Source organism: Trematomus bernacchii, unplaced genomic scaffold, assembly GCF_902827165.1.
Source record: "Trematomus bernacchii unplaced genomic scaffold, fTreBer1.1, whole genome shotgun sequence".
Taxonomy (NCBI): domain Eukaryota; kingdom Metazoa; phylum Chordata; class Actinopteri; order Perciformes; family Nototheniidae; genus Trematomus; species Trematomus bernacchii.
Genome location: NW_022988050.1, coordinates 6,097,121 through 6,119,346, shown reverse-complemented (window position 1 = coordinate 6,119,346; position 22,226 = coordinate 6,097,121). Strand labels below are relative to the sequence as shown.

At 40.9% G+C, this 22,226-nt stretch overlaps 1 protein-coding gene across 1 annotated transcript in view; it reads right to left on the bottom strand.

The window, feature by feature from the left end:
• Positions 1–22,226, bottom strand: part of LOC117473793 (protocadherin-15-like) — a 138,240-nt gene that overhangs the window by 2,134 nt on the left and 113,880 nt on the right. The window contains exons 33-38 of the mRNA XM_034119670.1: positions 21,706–21,714; positions 20,401–20,511; positions 8,382–8,403; positions 7,747–7,785; positions 7,532–7,605; positions 3,459–3,588 (exon numbers count right to left, since the gene is read on the bottom strand). Of these exons, the coding sequence (XP_033975561.1) occupies positions 3,459–3,588; positions 7,532–7,605; positions 7,747–7,785; positions 8,382–8,403; positions 20,401–20,511; positions 21,706–21,714 (385 nt within the window). The remainder of the gene's footprint in view (positions 1–3,458; positions 3,589–7,531; positions 7,606–7,746; positions 7,786–8,381; positions 8,404–20,400; positions 20,512–21,705; positions 21,715–22,226) is intronic.

Sequence of the window (22,226 nt, the reverse complement as noted above, 5' to 3'; positions counted from 1 at the left end):
GGTGGGGGGGGTTTACCTTGGTTGGTGATTGGCTAATGGTTACACAAGCCAAAAAATCGTTATGACATCATAAAGTGGCCAAAATCTGATCAGCTCATTTTCAGACAGGTTTTTATATAAATGGATCAGGACAAAAAGAGAGAGAATCTTTTTTCCAGAAACTTTCAGAATCTCTTTACACAGAGGGGACACATGTTTATGTATAAAAGACATGAACAAGTGGATTTTGCATAATAGGTGACCTTAAAGAACGTCTTCAACTAATGTTAAGGTCATGTAAGTCAAAAATATAATCCGTGACAATTTTTATTTTGAGATGTTTGTCCTTTAAAATAAAAAAATTATCGATTTGAAAAGAGTGTTAAAGTTCACTGACACTGCAAACACACTTCACAGCAAAAAAGGTCAGAATGTTTTCCTGGGTGGGAAAGCGATTCAAAGCAGTGCTTTTTGAAATACACTTATATCTGCAATGTTTCTCCTTGTAACATAAAGCACTATGACATCTCTGTGTTAGGTCAGAGCAAACACTGCAGTGCACATTGTGGAAGAAGAAAATGTCTGCCAAGAAAATAACTTCTCAGATTGACACTCAGTTTTTCCATTTAACCCAGAGAGCAAGGTAGAAAGAATATGATCATCCTTACAGAGAAAAGACAGTATGTTCTCCTTCCTGCAGATAACAGGTATTAGAAGAACTCACTGATACAGGGAGAATGAAGAAATGACTCATGTAAGAAGCTCGGTGGAACAAAGACAGGTCGGTGAATAACAATCTTTCAGCCACAGCATCAGAGAAAAGAGCCAGCAGGAAGTTGAGCGTTCACAAAAGGGAAATGAAATCTACGGAAGTAAACCAACCAGTTCTATCAGAGAAGGAGAGAGGGAGGGAGAGGAGGAACGTCTGATTGGAAAGCCACAACAAGAGAGACTAAGAAGGACATGCAGGCAATGTAAACTCCTGTGGATGTAAATCACAGCAAACAAGAGAGATTATAGTAATAGATTCCACACAGGTAATGACTGCACACCAGGCATTTTCAACAAGATCTTACTCAGTGGCAAAGCATGTAATCTGCGGGGGGGGGGGGGGCGGGGGCTGAGGCCTCATCTGCATTTCAATCTGTGGGCTCTTTTTCAGAAACCCCCTTTTCCTCTTCCTCGTCTCCTCCTCCTTCGCCATGTCCGCTGCTCTTCTCCTCCTCCTCTGTGTCCTCGATGATGGGTGATAAGTCATCGGAGGTGTCCATCAAACCGGAGCTGATGTCTGATTGGACGTTGTGCCTGCTCGTGGAGGATCTTCGCGATCCAGCGCTTTTCCCTCCTTTATCCTCCTCCTCTGCTGATTCCTCATCTTCCTCGCTCTCTTCTTCTATTGTGTCCTGTGAGGAACGGGAGTGTCTTGACGTTTTGGGCCTTGAACTAGAAGCTGAAGAGCCTGAACATCGTGATCTTTGAGAGTCGCTGCTGCTTCTCTCTCGCTGTCTACTTTTGCTCTTTAAATTGGCACTTCTTCTTCTTCTCTTGCCACCGACGCTGCTTCTCGTAGAGGCACTAGAACTACCTTTTGAGCGTTTTCTGCTGAACTCTTTCCTTTCATCTTCACTCTCCAACCCTGACTCCCACCCTCCCCCCCGCTGGCTCCCACTCTCCGACTCCCGATCAGTTCCCTCTTCCTTTTCTGTTTCTGCGTCAGATTCGTTCTTGCTGTGCTCGGCTGTAACTGAAGAGGTGGGGCTGCTCGCGTCGGAGGGACTATATTCTGATGGAGACTCTTTGCTGCCACTTCCTGTTTGTGAATCACAGTCGTGACATCGTTTTTCCCTCTCCCACCATACCTCAGAGGAACGATTCAGCTCTCCCACCTCGCCCTCCCACCTCCTCCTCTCCTCCCCCATGGCTCTCTCTGACACCGATGCAGAAACACTCATATTTCCTATGGAGCCATTCATCTTCCTACTCTTCCTTTCCCCTCTTTCCCAGCTTTTCACATCGCTCCACTGTTCGTCTCCCACCCTGGCGGGTCCCTGGAGCCTTCTGGTGAGGGAGATAAGACTCAGGGCCTCGCTCAGCTTTTGTTTCACTGGTGGGGGTTTTCTGGCTTCTCCGAACGACTGGAAATAACTCCCATTGATGACCGTGCTGCCATCCATGCTGGAAAAGTGGCCAGGGAGCTCTGGCCTGTTCTCTGGCCTGACGCCTTCAGCATTTCTCATGCCATTGTTCGTCACGCCACCTCTGTTGCTCCTTCCACATGTTTCCATTCCTCCTCTTTCTGTTGCTGCATCTCTTCCTCCCCCTCGCTCAAATCCTGTTCCCACTCTTTCCTCATTTCTACATCCTTCCCCGTCTTCCACCGGTCTGACTCTGGCTTTGTTCCAAGGCAGGTGGATGGCAGGGGGTTGTCCAGATGTTTTACTACCAGAGGACAGCAGATTGCCCACCTTCATCACAGCCTTCAACCTGGCGGCTGCACTTGAGCTCTTGGGCTTTTCGTTTGTGGGTGTACCCCCCTCTGACGGTTGGTGTTTGTCGCCCTCAGCTCCTGGGGCTATTGGGGTCTTTCTTGGTGACCCGTGAGAATTTGGAGGACGTGGCTGGAGGTAGGCAGGGTGTTGGAATAATCTACCTCCTTGCATGTGTCTCCTCACCTGTCGTCATGATATTAGTCCAAAACCAAATGAAGAACATTTAGGAAAGGAACAGCATGAGTCATTCAAACGGCAACATCTTCTGAATTAACAAGTAATTTGAATTGACAAATGTTCGTGTCCCAACCATCAAAGCAGTCTAATACCTTATTTCCACTGCATGGCACGGCTTGGATATACTTTGTTTGGTACATTATTTTTGTTACCTGGTACATTTTGGTTCAGCTGAGCCGATTCTACAAGGTGGAGTTTAAACGTAGCCCATTCCTGCCTAAACCCGGCAATTTTTTTTAAATAGCAAAGCTACCGTCAGTTACTACAGAAATGTTTTTATTCATTTGAACTAGATTTTCAAAAAGACACTTTGCAAACAATACAATAGACAAAGTTCTGACGCTCCTCTGTCTGGTGGGCAATGAAAGGAGGCAGCGAGTATCACGTTGGTGATGATATCACAGCAGTTTTGTATGGCGAACCTGATGAGGTATTATTTGCAGAGGAAATGAAATGGGAGTTGAACCATGCAGTGGAAATGAGGCCTGACAGTCTATCAGAGTGATCATGTCTTGGAGAACGTGTTAGTGATCAAGAAAGGAACCCTTTTTTTTCTCCCTAAACTATAAACTACACTTTCACAACATTACTGTCTCTATTAGAAAAGTGTGTACATTCTACCATGCAAAATCATTCCTTATCTCAGGGATACACACTTTCTCCTCTTCACACAGCCTTTGTGCCGGCACTATCCTGTGTTAGTGAATATCTAGAGGTTGCTGTTGTGCTTCTGCAGGAGCTCATTGTCTTTACCTCTCCTTCAGACTCCTGTGGGCTGTAGTAGTAGCTGCCGTCGTCATCAACTACCACTTCTCCGTATTCATCGTATAGTCCGGAGGGTGGAATCAGTTTCCTGCGACTGCCGTACTGAGGAAGCTCATACCTGGACAGAAGGAAGGAGAGAAAAAGAAGGCAGAGGATTACAGATAGAATAAATAAGAAGCGCGCAGGGCAGTCAATTCAATCACCAAAACCATGACAGGTCCTTGAGCAAGACACACGCACTGCTGAAAACATGATCCACACCACAGGTCACGCCTACAGATATAATAAATAAGTAAATGGAAGTTGTGATGTTTTAAAACAGTTTCAGTCAATCAGAAATTAAGACAGGAGAGAAATGTGCTTCACAAACAAAACGGTTGCATTTGGCTAACGCTTATGAACAACCACTTAAGCAATAGCACACTTGACGGCCCTGACGTTTGACTCCATTGATAAGCAGTGTGTAAGGACTTGCTTAAGCAAAGCTGACTCGCAAAAAGAGCATTTTGTTGCCAGAAGACATTTGAAAAAGAAACACTGGTATCCATTTCCCCTCCCTTTTGTCTCTCTGTTGCCAGAAGCGCTGCCTGGATCTACCGGCCAAACAAACTGTGTTGTGCATCACCACTTGGGCTCTGTGCCCTGAAGCAAAAACTCTGGGAGCTAGTGGGTCAAACAACACATCTTAACAAATGCTATTCTGCAAACCATGTCCCAGTGTGATTAAAGTAACACATCAGCGGGAAGTTGTTTGGCTCAATCCGAGTTGTACAGAAAAGTGTTCTCGTGTAATCACTCACTTACAGTCAACTGGGGGGGGGGGGGAGAAGTTGCCCTCCCATTACAATAAGTAGACAAGTAATACAAAAATGGAAGAGGAGAGTGAATGACGTATGTGTGTGGGTGAGAAGAAGGGGACGTGGAGGTGTGTAAAAGAAAAAAGAGGCAAGGGAAAGAAAGGAGAAACAATGGAAGGGCATTCATAAATGTTGCAGTTATGATGCGTACAGTATTGCCACCGCAGGCTGATGTAATGAGTCTTAACATTCCACTAAAACGTGCTCATGGGATTTCACAGTCCCCGCAGACTCAAACTGAAGTGCACACACAATCAAATTACTAAAAGGCTAACTCTTTGCTTAGAGTGGTCTTTTCCCCCCTCTCCTCTTCCCTTTACTACTCTTTCTCACCCTTCCCCCTGTCCATGTCTCCACTAGGGGACACTCATAAACTGAGAATCGGTTCAAAGCTGCCAGAATGACTGGCATCACAGCCAAGACTCCATGGTGTGTTTTGTAGCTGTGTGTGTCCGGACCAAATTGGATGACATGCTTGTTCCAGGAGGGGTCTCCAAATGCTAAATGATTGTTTAATGATCAGTCACAGCTAGACACATGATCCCACAGGCTGAAACATGACAAAGAATATTATTACTCATGTTTTGTTTTGAGTCCATTCATTGTACAGGAACAATGTCAATTTAAAGGTGAACCATCAAAGCATGGGCTTCGACACAAGCAAAGGGATTGAAATATGTATCAGACAGAGGGGGCTCAATAGAAAAGTGCTTTTGTAAAACCAAATGTTTTTGGAGCTTAACACATCCCAGGGACTAAGAGTCAGGAGCTGCTCTTGACCTTCTGTCTAAAAAACATGAAGCTGTAACCATGAGAGTATTGGATATATTATTGGTGAGGAAAAAATAGTTCAGCACAAAACAAGCAAAATCCTAACTCGTTTTTACTTTGCTGGCAAGTGGAATTTGTAACTATTGGATGAAGAAAGCCATTTCTCCCTTTTCCAGCTATAGGCTAAGCTAAGATGAATGGGTGCAGCTTCATTTGAAATGCACAGAAACATGAGTGTGGTATCCATTTACTCAGCATTTTAGTGTGAAACCCCAAAAAACGTCTTCGTACAACTTGTTCCCAGCCTTAAACAAGTTGGACACATACAGTATCGTTATGTACAAACCTTTATCCTGCTCCTGTTTAAAAGATTGAAAGCTGCATTTCCACTGCCAGATTTGACTCTCCTCACCGTATATTTCTCGTGTGGGTGCCCTAACCAGCTTCCTGACACACTGCTCAACACCCACGCCAATAATGATTTTGAAAAAGCAAGATTTAATCCCTTATTGCTCAGTGGCGCGTACAGTTAAGCATTTTGCTCTTGACTACAGGGCAAGAATAATTTGGCTTGTTTTGTTGTGTTTTTTGTTTTGCAAAACATTAGCCCTGTGCTACAAACGGTTCGAGTTATTTCCAGCATCTGTATAAATCCAATCAGAATTATGCCAATGGCAGATGGCAACGTTCCCACATGCAGAGAAAATCCAATTTTGATCTCGTCTTTTGAAGACAGATGAAAGAAAAAGGTCAAAAGGTTATGGAACATCCTTCCAAATGGATTAGTATAGCTATGGAAGTAATCAGCGGAAAAGCTGTTCCCAAAAACAAAACATGAAAACCTGAGAGGTCAGTATAGCATTTGCTAGCATAGTCTTGGAAAAAAAGCGGACATTTTACAACTGAGACAAATGAAGTGATTAGATCTGATTCCTGTGGGGTCACAGAGTCTAATTTCCTGCTCCTGTGTGCGTTCAGAGTCAGACATGACTTTTTGGATGTTGCTCTAAGCCAACAGCATCTGGCCCATTGTCTGCTCCACGGCTGGCTGCCTGATTAGCTGCTACAGTATCGCAATGCTAGGCAGAGAGAATTAGCAGTGTGTGTGTGTGTGTGTGTGTGTTTACACTCTAACATTGTGTGTGATTGTGAAAGTGAAAGGGTATGTGTGTCTACTACTGTGTATTTGTGTAAGTGTGGGTGGGTGTATAAAATCAAGTTACCCGGAGTCTGCAGCTAAAATTATAAGAGTGACACAATGCATCGAAGATAGCAGCGTGGTTGCAGAATAATGCAGACACACATGTGCACACACACCCACACATGTGCACACACACCCACAAACACACATGTACACACACACACCCACACACACACCCACACCCACACACACACACACACACACACACACACACACTTGCAAAAGGTCATCAAATATGTTGTTTATGTACACTTTAAACTATTGTATCTGTTTAATATTTTTACATTTCTCTACGTTATTTCCTGTGTTTTTAACTGGCATCCAAGGAACACACACACACGTTCAGTACATGCACATACAGAAAGATCCCTTCAGCTCCTTTGACTTCCTGTCGTTCAAAAATACTTTAACCACACATATTGCGTTTAGGTTGGTATGAGGCAGGTCACTGGTGTCAGGATCCCAGGCGTAACGTGCTGTGTTACTGATGCGATCAGCGGTAACCAAAGCAACAGCCAAAGGGACACCAGGCTCAGCTGGACACAAATATCACTAGTGTAGGAGGACAGATGTTTCACTAATGTTGAGGACAAAGGTCAAAGATAAAAACCTAGAGGAGATTGGATTCCTAGCCCTCAGTATCTTTATAATGTGTGTCATTCTTGGTAAAACTAGTGTGTGTACAAAATATAAAATGTTGTAAAATGAGGGCTAACATATCTCTTCTTTTTTTTCTAATACAATGCTGTTTCTGGAGCTGTGATTGGTTACTGTTTAGAGTTGCAGTTTGAGCTTTTATTTTAAAATTATAATTATATTAGGAGTATGATTTTTAGGGCTGGGCATTAGTGTTGAAATCAGTATCTTGACTTAAATAAATATATATTCTGAAATGAATAGACCAGTATCATGATATTGTAAATATGTATATACAGTATATATTATGAAACCTCATATTTTGTATGAACCATGTTCCATTGCTATTCTTTAAACAACACCAAAAATGGGAACTTTTAGCTATCTATTTATTCTTCTCAGAATAATTCAAATCTATGAATTAATTTTAGTTTAGCATAATGATAGAAGCTTGAAAATAATCAAGTATGAGAGTATAAAAAGGGAGGGATAGCAACCATCCAAACAATATGTTATGATTACAGGAGAGCAAACATGTAGAGACTCTAGTCAACAGAATATGTGCAAACAGCAGAAGGTAAGATGTGCATACGAACCCGTGATCATAGTTGTAATAATCTTGTGCGTAGTATTCCTGTCCGGGGTCGATGCCAGACTCCATCGATAACTCCTGTTAGAATGAGAGACCATTATAAGTAGCTTTCCACCCACAGAGAATAGTAAATCCACCACAAACTGACACACTCATGTATTTATACTTATGTAAAACACACGGGGAGAAAATCAGTATCGAGTAAAGAGAGACAGATACCTCTGGTCGGAGCAGAGAGGGTCGGAGAAGTTGCTGAGTCTAGCAGAGGACAGGAGAATCGTCAAAGACAAATGAAAGAACTTAAGGGCTCTCCTCCAAAATAGTAAACATCTAATTTGGAAATGTAAAGTCAATACTTCATGTAATTTATTCAATATGACTAGGTCAAAGAATATCCTATCAGTGGATTTGACCATATTAGATTTCAGAATAAAATTACATATTTAAAATGTTGGCATTTCGTCAAATGGATGGTATTGATACAGCTTCTTGGGGACGATGTATATTCATGGGCAAGTGTGCCAGAAATGAGCAAATGGATTACTCTATATTCAAGTATTAGTTGTATTACCACTGTTGTTCCAGTATGTGTATATTTCAAAAGGATCAGTTGACCTTCTTTAACTTTGTCTTTGTGTTTTTACATCTTAATATCAATGTCAATTACAAAGATACAATCACTGGAAAGATCTCTATTGAGAGCAGCTATTGTATGCTGCTCTATCTAAATGACATCAAACAGAACATAAGAGAGGGAGAACAACAACATGAGGGGAAGAACATCAGAGGGAAAGAGGAAAAAGTCAATAACACGCATGCAATTGTAAAGCATGCCTCGAGAGACAGTCACCAACCTCATGTTGTCCATATCCCCGCCTGGAAGATCAAAGAGAGAAACAGAGAGACTTATATTACCGAGAAAACCTGTCATTAAACATAATCCGTCTGATGCGCTTCTAATACATGTCAGCACTTTGCTGTGCATTTTCCAGACTACAGAGTAAATGGCCTATTTAAATCCAGACCCAAATGAAAGTGGCCGCTGGAAATATATGACATTTAACCCAGCTTCCAAAAAGAAAGCAAGAAGATGAGATGTGTAAGTGTGTGGGATTGTGAGTTGAGATAAACGGAGAGAGAAAGAGACCGAATGACTAAACAAAAGATAACATCTCTAAATAATTCCTGCACTGTCACTCACGGTGTTGTTTTTTTATGCTGTAAATATTCAGATTCTAGCTTAACAAACACAAACCAAATCTTGAAATTCATCAAACAAGCATATCTTACTTTTGAGACATGGTAGATGGGGTGTGTCAAAATTAAAACGATATTTTACTTTTTGTGAAACGGCTATAAAAGATAACATTTATTATTAATGACTACAGTGCTATTTGTTATGAGAAAAGATACAAAACGTGCAGGTTAAATGTAGAATTGTACATTTTACACTCTGTTTAGCATAAATATAGTTCTGCGCTGGTACATACTTATTTGTTAGATATTTGCTTAGAAAAGAGACATTTTTATGTAGTATTCATAACAAACGTAAATCCTTGAAAGAAAATAAGGTGGTTTTTTTTGTATGGAAATTGGTGACGATCTTAAAGGATATCCTTATGTGTTTCCTTACGTTTAAATTGTACAATAAGAGTCCACAATGGAGATAGTGTAGGTTTCAAAAGTATGTGATACTAAAATCATTTAAGCTCTGTCAGTCATTTTTATTGACTGCATGCTACTACATCAAAGAACATTACAGTTCAAAAAAATCTATCATTACGGCAGTCCTATAGCGAATTGAAATTCTTTCCATATATTTACCCTTTCTCCCGTGAGACAGGAGGCTTCGCTCGGTCTAGCTCATTTTTCACAGCCATGAAAGCAGACGGAGAGCCATTGCTTACTTTCTCTTCAAACCAAATCCAGACCATAATTGCTCTGGGCTTAGTTTGAAATCAAGTGAAGACGGAAAATCAAACAAGTCTGAAGAGGATGCTCTCAACTACTTATCAGAGGGGTCATTTATGTCAGCTAAGTTGTCCGCAGGAGGCTATATCCACCTCTGTGTAGCTTGTTATTATGATATTTCTACTCCTACTTTTCAGGCTAATTATTATGTTACATGATGTGGGTTATGTGATACGATGTGTGAAACCTTTTTGGTCAAAAAACAAATGACAAGTTGCTGTTTTACTGGCAACCAGTGACACGCAGCTAACTATGCTAGCTAGCTCTACCATTGCCGCTACTCTTAATGCTAAACTAAGCTAAGCTAATTATCTCTTGGCTCTTGTAGTTACACATTTGCTGTACACACAAGAGTAGCATTAAACTACACTTATTGTTAGTGTTTTTCCCAAAATGCTTAACTTTTACTTTTAGTTTCTGTCCTTCATTTCACCACGTTTGATTGGGTCCACCCAGATGGTGTTTACAGTACTGTGAAATTAAGAGTTACTGCTCTGAGAAAACCTACCTCAAACAAAGTGTGTAAGACAAAAGGGGGCAAACAAGAATGGTTAGGGGCAGTGAAAGGGAGTTAGACACAGAGTGGAAAAAAGAAGAGGAATACACAATGCTGGGATTATAACAAAACAAACAAGAAAAGCCAAAGGGAACATCACAAAGAAAGAAATAACTATGAAAAACTGCCCCAAAACTCTCTGTCCATACATCTCAACTATGTTCCCAGCAGGATGTATTGTCCAAGGTAATGAGCTGGTCAAATGAAGATGTATCACAGAACAACAAATGGCGACTTTTAGAGGACATCAGACTCTCCTCTCTGTTGTTAGAGCGCACACACACACACACACACGCGCACGCGCACGCGCACACGCACACACACACACGCATTGTTGAACCACCTGAGCATTTCATTTAATACATTCAGATGGGAGTATAATTATGCTTCTTAAACACACAACACACTTCAAGGTGAAATGCAAGCTTAGTTATCAGGTTAAATAAAGGTGTATTGAAGGACATATGATTGGATAGATAGAAAAGGCTCATTGGGGGAATGAATGGCGGGATTAAGATGAAACGGCTGATTCTTGGGTGATATACAGGTTAGAATGAAATAGCCCTTTTCAGCATGACTCTGTGTGTTAATGTGTGTATTCTCTATAGATTATAGCTACCAGCAGTATGTACCTAGCATCGTGTACTGTGTGATTTGTGTGTGTGTCAGCGTGTGAAGATAAGTCTATCGCTGTGTCCTTGTTGCTCTGACAGACACATTATTAGGTACTCTCGGGAGAAGAAAAAAAACCACACAGACACACATCTCCGTCACACACACAAACACGCACACATCGGAAATGATTGAGTCCCGCTCTTTGTGTCCTCTCCACCTTGTCTCGCAGTGTGTGAGAAGCAGAAAGAATGAAGGAGAGACAGACAAAGACTCAGAATGTAACACCAACTAACACAGACTTCCTTTCTCGTTTCTCACTACCCGTCTTTCACTGCTCCGTCAGAAGTTGTTATGAAGAAAATAGTTTCAAGATAACCAGGTCTCCCAACATTTTCCAGAATAAACTTCTTTGTAAGACATCTTGGTGTTGTCAATGGAAGCCGAAATAGCCATACTACAGCAGCTTTATATTTATACTGCACTTATGGTAATGGTAATTTGGCATTTCTTAGGTTTTTATTTTATTTATGAATGTAGCCAGACACGTATACACATGCAGGAAGTGTAAATCATTTCGGCGGGAACAATCAATGTCTATAGAGAATTTTGCACTGGTCTGTTTGGTGTGACAAAAAGGTTTTGATTCAATCAAGTTTGAACATAATAAAACATTTTGATAATCAGTTCTTGTTCCTTGCCCTGTCTATGTTTCCAATGTAACTTTGTTCCCAGGGCTTATCTATAAACTTTGTAAATAAAGTGTTGATACCCATAGAAATGGTGGCCAAATCAACAAAAACAGGATGTAAATTGGAATAAATTGGAACTTTCCTAGGTATACTGTAGATATGTGTTCAAGTGGTCACACGCATGTTGGTAGACACACATGCTGAAATGTAATTGTCTCTGCTGCGTCTCATAGCAATCGGCTGCTTCGATGTCTTGATTTCCCATGATAATCTCTGCAATAGCGAGGATTTAAACCTGTGACTTTACAAGACAGCCACTCTCTCTCCATGTCTTGAATCTGTGTTTTTCATTTCAGGTTCAATTAAATGCTGTCGGCTTTACTCAACAATGTAAACAATACATATTCCCAAAGACGGCAAAATGATGTCTGTTATCTAGCAAAAACACACAATAAGAAGTGAAAGAGGAAGCTGTGGGATACACAGAGTGTAGTGAGTCTGTGCGATGACATGATGCACACTGAGGTTGAAAGCTAATCTCAACATAAAACCTTTTCAACCCAGTCAACTGAAACCGTAGCATTGCTTGCAACCCGTATAATGCGGCGTGTCTTTGTCTAAGAGTACACGCTACAACTGTGTGATTGTGTGTTAATGCTTAAAGTACATGAGCTTTTTATAAATTCATAGCTGAACAACACAAACTGAACAATTTCCAAAGCTGTGTGTCCTAACAAAAGCTGTATAGGAGACAATGCATATCCTGTCATTGTGCCATCCCCACTGATATGACCATCAGGGCTTCTTTTATGTGGCTGTTCATCATGATTTAACCCAATTGCCCAGATATGATCATCAGTGTCACGCAGGTCTTCGGGGATGGATGTTATTCTGTCACTTCTTGATGACAATATGCGTCTGGAGATAAGTTGTGAAATCTGCTGCTGACAGAGCCATATCCACAGGCTTTGATTCCATACTGACAAGTGCATTTGAGACATTTTTAAGATAATGTCAGCGCTTCAAAGGCTGTCACTTCCTTCCATATCTGGTTAACTGAACATCAGAGTTCAATTTAGAGATTGATATGTCACTCCGTCTGCTTTATAACAGCTGCAGATATTTCATCAAAGGAAAAGGGAAAGACCTGACATATCTTAGTTGATACAGATGACATCCCTGGTGAGAATCACCTGATAATTTAAATCAGTTGAGAATATATTGTGGCTACAGTAATAAAACATGTATTTTCATGTAATGTAGCCGTATAAAAGATGAAAGAAAAAAGGTATATCAAAGAGCAAAGAGGCAAAAGTCAACATACATGAAAAGGACACATGCTTTGCAGAGAACTGAGTGTGAATTGGTGATACCACTTAGATCAAGAAGAATAGCATTTAGATAAAATAGTCAGTCACAGCTATTTTATTATTATTTTATTGGACTTTTAAATGATCCTTGCTAATATTTGTCTGGTTAAAAAGTTTTTTTTCGGCCAGGTCATCTGACACATGACATAACAGATGGAGATATTAAGCTTCTGCATTGAACAGCGATGTTACTTCAGTGTATGGTTTTGTGTTTTGCTTATTGTAGTAACACATTTGTGCTATAATGAATACCCTTGGAAGAAATATCAGAACATCATCAAATGTTTAACTCCAGCGGTGAGATTCATTTCGGCCTGATGTGGTTGTGTGACCTTCATTAAAAACACAACTCATATGGGAGGAGAGTGGAACATTGTATTTCCTCATTAATATGCTACATATGTATGAGGCTGTGTACATGAGTCCCTCTGCACACTTTTGTGGCATAATCAAGAAAAGAAAGCTGCACAAATGTGGTCACTGTCAGTCAGTAGATGCTCCACTTTTCATATGACTATAGCACTGCCGCACTATTTTTTATGAACATGATTGGGGTTCTATCTAACAATAGGTAAAATAACGTGATTAAAAACTGAGGACTATTTTATAATAGTAGCTACCACTATAGGTTAATGTGAGGGCCCATTTCTAAAAGGTCACCAGCACTCAGGCGGTTTTTTACAGTGATTTAAAATAAGCCTGTAGAAACAAATCATAAAAACGTTAAGCATAATGTGAATAAAACATCAATCGACATTAATGTTTTGGACATTTTCCACTATATTTATGGTCCTACGAAAAACACGAATACAAACTACGAATTCAATATTTGACAAAAAATGGAACAGAAACAAAAAGACAAAATATAACGGCCACATAAAAAATATAAAAAGATTAACCCTATCTCTTACAAATTACATGTATATACATGTAATTTCATGTGTTTTGAATGAAACGTTACGCTGGCAGGACTAGATTTCCTGGTTATATCATGCAGAATTTAAAATCTTATATAAGTAATGCAACTTAAAATTATAAGTCACAGCTACATTCAGTAGCACAACATAATTGGAAAAATATAATTGTAATTTCTAGGAGACAGGGTGGAGAAAAATACATAATTGTGCATTGATTGAAAAACAAACACAGCTGGAAAGACGTTTGCAAACAGCAACCTATTGATAAGAACAGATAGACATTGTACTCAGAGCATAATCAGTGATCCTACATCACTACTAACGTAAAATAATAATACAAATGGAAAGTAAAAACAGAATGTGAAACTGAAAATGTCACTGGTTGAAGCCCACCGAACGCTAACAAAACGCTAATAAAACGCTATAGTTGGCAGGTGTAACATTGCTCCCTCCTGCCTCGATTTTCCTTTTCACATCCACTGCTTATATAATCAACTAGTTAAGACGTACAGGAAGCATGTGTGAAAACCACCACATAATGTAATTAGCTTCTCACAACAACAAGTGGGCACATCAACAAACATGTGTTTTTGATTGATTATAATTTGTTGTTCACAACAATGTCAATGACTTGGCATGAATGAAAGATGGTAATGAGAGCAGTCCAAATGAGTGTTAACCAGGAGACATTTTGCTCATTTATAATCACTTGATTTCACACAGCTCCCATCTGCTGCTATTTAAGCCCATTATCCTCAGCGTTAATTAAAAAAAAAAAAAAAGTCATAGAAATTTCGTTTATGGTCAAAGTTAAAATAATGACAGTGCAGATAATGAGTTAGCTCTCAAAAAAACTACTACTGGAATTTGTCAATGTGGTTCCCTGAGATTGGGAGACAAATAAAAAAATGGACCTGTATATCATTTCCTCCTCGTTGCTTCACCACTCCTTTACGTCAAAGAGAAATAATGTCGAATACAGTAACTGAGAGTGGAAGACGTTTCCAGCTATAGCATGACTGAACACATTAGGGCTATGCAGATTGTGACCTTTATTGCTGTTACACCCCCCCCCCTCTTCTCTTTCTCTGTTCAGTACCATCATTTGAGCGGAGAAACAATTCTCTTGTACCCACAGTTGAGTTTGTATCAGGCCAAGTTATTTTTGTTCCTTATGTAGAAAACATGAAGTCCTGTTGCAAGAACACAGTCGCGGCGCGGCAAAGAATCAGCACAGCATCACACTGAGCTATTTCGAGCAACAGTCCCTTGATGATTGCGCGCCAACTACGCAACATTGTTGAGAAATTCCCCTCTGTGTGCTTTCCACATCATAAAGGCAAAGGCTACAGCATTGTAGACTGAGAAGGGAATCGCTTCTCAAGTTCTTCCACGATGGAGTTCATGTTTGGATTAGGCTGAATCCGTGGAACTGAGGCTGGAGGACCCTCTCCTCTTCGCTCTCCTTCCTTACCTCCCTCCCCTCCACCCTCTGACGCTAGCGCCTCCAAGGAATCCAGAGAGTCCTCCGAGGCTCGGCTCTTCAAGACCTTCTTGAGGGGGATCTGTTTCTGATCTATCTGGCTGAACATGTTGGCCACGGACTTCTCAATGTCCGCTATGTTCTGGATGCTCTTTAAGATTCCTTTCAGCTCTTTTCGAGGAAGTTCGGGCTCCACGGGGAGGGGCGGCGGTGGCGGCCGGAGGGAGAGCGGGCGCAGGGTCGGTGCCTCCGAGAGCGACGGGAGGACAAAGGTGGAAGGGCGCAGAAGCGAGGGCGACATAGGGGGAGGGAGAGGTGGAGGCGGGGGGGGTGGCGGCTGAGGTGGGGGAGGAGGAGTCTGCTTTCCTGTATGGTTGGAAGAAGGAGGGAGAGGAGGAGGAGGGGTGGGCAGGTGGTGCGGAGGTGGAGATGATGGAGCAGATGTGGGAGGTGGAGGTGGCGGGGGTGGAGGGGCTGGTGGGGGAGGTGTTGGAGGTGGAGGTGGTGGGGGGGGAGTTGATGGAGGATCGGGGATAACCTCCAAATGGAGCTGAAGTGTTTCCTCCGCGCTCTGATTTCCTGTTAGATTTGCCCCGAAGCGCCTCAACACAGGAGGAGTTGGCTTGTGACACGGTGGAGGGGTCCCTCCATCGCTCTGGGTGACGATGATACTCGGGGGACCCTCTCTGGTCTGAGGTGTTAGAACATAGTGGGTGGGGGTGTGCTTTTGATGCGGAGGAGAATCCGGGTAAATAGAAAGTATGATGTCCGGCGACAAAGATCCTCGAGAACCTCTGTTCTGCCTTTGCCTCATTTCCTGGAGCGCCTGTTGCTCAAACTGCCGGGCTTTTTCTTTGACCGTCAGCTTGGGTTCCAGACCCGGGCTCCCCAGGTCTGAATCCAACCCACGCTCAAATCCTGAATCCAGACCGGCATCTTTACTGTCCTTGAACTCGGCCTTCAGAAGCTCCAGCTCCCACTGAATGGGATCCATGACCACTTGCCTTCTCAAGGTGTCGTACATCTCCCTTCGATGTAACCTTGATGGGAGAGTCCAGCTGTATCCACCTCCTGATCCCCAGCCATTGTCACTGCCACTGTAACCTCCGAACCCCACATCCCCTCCAGAAGAGCTCAGCCTCAGCCAGGCCTCTTGGATTCCTTTCCTAGAAGGGGAAAAATCCCCAAGAAGATCTTTTCTCCTCTGGCTTCTCCCAAGAGTCTCTGGGCTACTCAAAGTCCCGTCCTCATGGTAGATGGGGTTTTTGATTGTCAGGGGGTTTTCATCTGAGAGAAACGTGATGTTGGACTCAGACTTGGGCAGGTTGTTGAGAACTCGTCCGTTAGCAACGCACTGACGATGGGCCGCAATAGCTCGTGTGGCGAAATCTGAGATCAGACGTTGGTGGTCGTTTTCGTCCAAACTGCCACCGCTGCCACCACCACTGTGGTTTGACCGATGGCTACATGCATGAAAGAAAATGTGAGAAAGAAAAAAGATGAAATGAAGGAAGAGATAACAAAGGAATTGCAGATACAAAATGAGGAAGAGGAATGTTTAGTGAATTGGAAAGATGTAATTATATAAATCGAGGCTAAATTAAATAGAAGAGGGACTGAATTAAATTAAAATGAAAGAGCAGAAATGCACCGAATAAGTGAAGTGTTTTATAAAGGGGAGAGACAACAGAAGGATACATAAAAAATAGCATTAAAGGCAGAAAAACATAAAACGTCTGCTAGAGCGGTTTGATAAATGAAGTGAGAGGACAGTTCACTTTAAGATAAAAAGATAAAGGAGAACAGGGATGAGAGGAAAACGATGAGGGATGTTAAAAGAGGTGACAGATTTCTCTTTGTGCTGTCTGTACCAGAGGGACATGGGATAGAGCATTACAAAATACTCTTGAAACACAACGGGAAAAGAATGCAAAAATATTTAATGTATGCTAAAAGCGGCGAGCTACAAAGACGCTACGGCATCACGACTGAAAACAATGCTGGATCTGTTGGGGCAGGGATGGATATCTGTGCCATGGAGTTCTGAGAGAATGCAGATTTTCCCTTCAACAAAAGACAGGTTGACTGAAGGTTCAGTCATCTGGAAAATATGTGGTTTAGTTTATGTCTTTGTTGAAACCCGGCATTCTCTTGGTACTTCATGGCACATGGCTGGCTACTTCCAAGCTAAATCCACAAATGCAAATTGTATAACCAATCAACCACATATACTTTCAGCAACATAGCTTTGCTCTCTGATCTACCATGGTACTACACATAACATATGTGTAGTACTGACAAGACATAACTGACAAGAACGGATACACAAACAACTAAGGCAAGAACACGGTGACAGCATAGTATCAAACTAATCCCAGGTGTGAAGCAATTTCCAGCATCCTATACTCACTTTTGTCTGTCAGTCAAAGATAAAAGGTGGATGGAGCAGAACAAGAGAAGATGGACGGATGGAAGCACCATTCAACATGAGAATAGGAACAAATATAGTGATGACATTACAAGTTTCAAAGTTGGGAAAGAACATTGCAACTTTTTGGAATAAAAACCATTCTAATTATTTTGGCACACATCTGTTATTGTTAAATAAAGAGTAATACTCCTACAGTACATTTTTAACACCCGCAACCATGTCGGATAATTGAATCGAAAAACATTATTTTAGCTTTTTTCCTTTTAGTCACTTTTTTTTAAATAGTTGTTTTGGAATTAATACTTGGAAAATAATCACTTAATTTTAAAATAGCTGATTATTCCAATGCATATCATTCTGTTACTATGTAAGAAAAACGTGGACAATCAATTAAAATAGCAGATAATATACAGTCAGTAAGAATGGTGTGTAGACCTTTAGTTATTGCTCTGTGTATAACTCAAACAACACAAGTGATGACAATCAAATGTGGCATTTTGCTAAATGAACTTGCATATATGTCACTTTTTAAAAACATGCTTAATTTAATGTCTCTTATAGTCAGTTAAGGAACTCTTCATTACTAGTAGGTAATTGAAAACAGCCATTAAAAACCCAACTCTGTCAAGAGAACAGCCAAAGGTAATTAAAAGTTGAAAAAAAAGGACTTGAAAAAAATCAGTCCACTGAGCAGTTTGATAATGGACATTAATTATGAATGTGCAAACTTTTGCACTTTCCAGGTTTTAGCCTCTTTAGGGATTATTTAATCTCTACAAGATTGCAGTGATACACACACACACACACGCACGCACGCACACACGCACAAAAGACCATCACTACCACAATTAAACATGCTCTACAGCTTATCAATATAATTAATTACCGCCCAGGGTGGTCTTTATAAATTACGGACTGCATTTATTTCAATTATCTCATAACCAAGTTCATTTCCTCACACATATTTCAGAGGATTGGTGGAGGGTTAGCGGAGGATTGGGCTGGTTAATCTCACACACACACACACTGAATTCCCCTGTTGTCATTTGGAGATAGTTTGTTATATCTTGCATATGAATTGCTCATGTTAATAGGAGTGGGGAGGCATATCAAGGACAGACAGGGAACCGGTGATGCATGTAATGCTGATAAGAGTTCCTCTCAACTTCTTCTTAACGCTCCAGTGAGGAATTCTAAATGAACTATCAGTGAATTGCCTTGAGTGTGTAGTGTGTGTGTGTGTGTGTGTGTGTGTGTGTGTGTGTGTGTGTGTGTGTGTGTGTGTGTGTGTGTGTGTGTGTGTGTGTGTGTGTGTGTGTGTGTGTGTGTGTGTTGTGTGTGTGTGTGTGTGTGTGTGTGTGTGTGTGTGTGTGTGTGTGTGTGTGTGTGTGTGTGTGTGTGTGTGTGTGTGTGTGTGCGGTTGTTAAACTTTCAGATAAAGTTAATACGGTGTATGTACATATAGTCACTATTGGACTCTTGTTTAACCAAATCAACCAATGTGTCAAACCAGGAGAAATCGGAAGGGGATAAATTAAAACTGAATTCGATAGAAGATACAAAGGAATGAGGAAGATACAGAAAGTGGTGAAGAGAAGGGGCTACATTTCCTAATAATAAAGCAACTTTTTGAGGCAGAAGAGAGTAGTAATCAGCACTTTTAGGAGTTGAGATGTAGAATGGAATTAATCAAAAGTAATTTCACCATAATCATCGGAAAAAGCGTATTTGTATTGTATTTGCTCAATTTGCTGGCCATGTGCACAACCTTATGATTAGGAACACTACAACTTTAAAAACAAACAAATTACTTGCAAAGCAAACATTCAATAAGCTCATATTGGTTAATCTTATACAATGAATTTTGAGGATTTTTATTTTGAACAGCGGTATTGAAAGCCGCCAATCAATGACAATCTTAAAGTGAAATTGAGAGGCTGAATGTCTGGCCTTCAGTTTATCTTTTGTATAGTGAGGGCATTGGTATGCATTACAAAAAAGGAAATTGACAAGGAAAGAGCTGAATGCCACTGAACTGAGAGATAAGATTGCAGGGTTTATTGCTTTCAAAAATATGAGTTGTGTTTGGTGTTAGTTTGATGTCGGGTTACACGGCTTTGCTTAATGTCGTGTCAGTTATTTTGGCCATTGGAAAAAAGTGAAATGTCAAAAAAGAGCCATATGAGGCCACATCTCAACAGACTCAGATGATACATCCTTTCAAAGGCTCTAAATCTACGAGTGATTGTGGAAAGTTCAACAAAACAACTTTAGTATGAGCCCACATGTGACACAGGAACGGTGGCCGAATCTGAATGTCTTGTTAAATCTAAGGTTTTCTGTCCTATTTCAGATTCTGTGTTTGAAAGCACTCCAAAATGTTCTTTAAGTAAATGATATTCAAAAGTGCATTAGTCCCAAGTGTGTGGAGCCATCTTTGTTTTCTTTCTTCTGTCTTGTCCCTTTTTATATTATTTCTGAAATGTATGAAAATAACCTTAGCTCTACTTCAGTGTGAAGCATCTTTTATATTTTGATACAAAGACCCATCTAAAAATAATGACTCATTTCATCTTTTCTTGATATTGTTTATGATTATTTTCCTTATTTCTCCAGTGTTAGTGTTATCATTCCCTTGCCATTTTAAATTGTGATTGTTTAAAAATGTAGAGAGATGTAATGTTATTCAGCTGACTGCATGGCTGGATACCACGAAGCTCTCAAAGCAGGAAAAAGGCACGCTGCCAAAGTGTGGAGCTGAAGTTTAACAGCCATAGAAATGTGAGTTAATGCCTCTGCTCTGGCTCATTAATGCAAATGCAACTTTCACACTTCACTTACATGGCGTTGTCACCAAGCTCCTCGTACAGGTTGTTGGCAGTGCCTCCGCCAGGTTTGCCTGTTGGCAGGGCCATCTGGATTCGTGCTGTTTTGGCACACTCTGCCTGGCGTCTGGACACATTTGACAGGAAACAGTTAGTTATTTAAAGGTAAGTGAAAAATCCCAACCTTACAAATAAGTGAAACAGTCTTATTGGGGTTAGAGTGGCTATATTTATAGATGATCCATCTCTGTATGTGTCGTTAAACAGTGCTCATGTCAACTGCTTATATATATTTGTTTGTTGTTAAGGTCATACTTTTTCATTTGTCTATCCAGCTCTTTGGATTCTGACTCAAATATCTCAACTATTGGATGGATAATAACACTGACATTTTGTTCAGAAATTGATGATTCACTGTTGATGGAGCCCACTGACTTTGGAGTTTGCCTGACATTTTCTCTAGGACTTCAATGAGGTTGACATTTCTATTTGTTTTTTTGTTGGATGGAGACCTTTTTCCCCACACACACATCCCTCTCAGGATGAATTGCTATCACTTTGCTGATCCTTTAAGATTTCCTCTATGTCAGTACAATAAGAATAATAATTGCTTTATCACAAAATACCTACAAAACATTCCTATCAGGCATTGTACTTTGCATGTAATGCTATTTAGCAAATGTTAGCAAGCTGTGATGCTAAATTAAGATGGTAAACATTATACCTGCTTAGAGCTACAAGCATGACTGCAGTATTTTAGTGAGTGGCATACTGAATATGTGGGTCCCTTTTTTTCCCTTGATACACTTTGTTAAATGTGAAAAGTGACAGACTATAAAACATAATGCTGCAGTGTCATTTGTGTCCAAAAGTGATTGAATTCCCCTTCATTTCCTAAGATTCTCTTGAATTAGTTGTGGTTATTATCTTCATAAGGGCCTGACAGAGCATGTTAAATAATAATAATGTACTTTCCGGTGCAGCGTGTTCACTTCATGTTTTACTCACTCATTTCCCAAAACCATTAAAATGTTAATCCGTGATGTGCGTAACCAACTGCCATTGGTATTCTTGGCCACTCAACATTATCCTGAGTTGACATGCTCCATCATATATTCTAATAAAAGCCTCAGACTTGGACATTTACTGAATCCATGTTCTTCATTTGGCTGATTGTCTGCTGTCCTTTCTGTTTCATCGCCCTTCCTGAGCTCAACCATTTCATTGTACAACGAGAGTCAACACATTAATCACAATGAGAGCTGTTTAAGACAGGAGTGACATTAATATTTTAGCATGGGATTATGAAAACAGTACTCACTCCTTGAATCTGGTGGTGACAGACGCAGCAGACGGTGGAAAGAGAAAGAGAGGGAAAGACCAGTGATTATTAGGACCATAAATCACACAGCACCTCTTGTTAGCCAGGTTTACTTATTATAATTTACAACCCGGTTGGACAATTGGTCTTCATTACAGTCATTTAGCAACAGAGACTAGTGATTATTATGCTGATGAATACTGCTCTGTTTTTCCTTTTCTTCAAATCTCCTCTCCTCGCCTCTCTCCACTTCAGTCCGTTGTTATTCATCTCTCTTCCTCAGCAGGATGAGAAGCTCTCCAAAATGCTCTGATCCAATTTATATGTGTCTGTGTGAGTGTGTGTGTCTGCTTGTTTATATGTGTTTGGGAGACGGATGAAATTAATAGCTTTTCACAGTGGTTAGCTAAACAAACTATTAGAATTGGCACCGTGGGACAGGCTGCCATGCTGAATCATCCTGGGAAGTGACTGGCTCAGGTGATAAAATGATAAATGCTGCTCGAGGACGTCCCACGGGA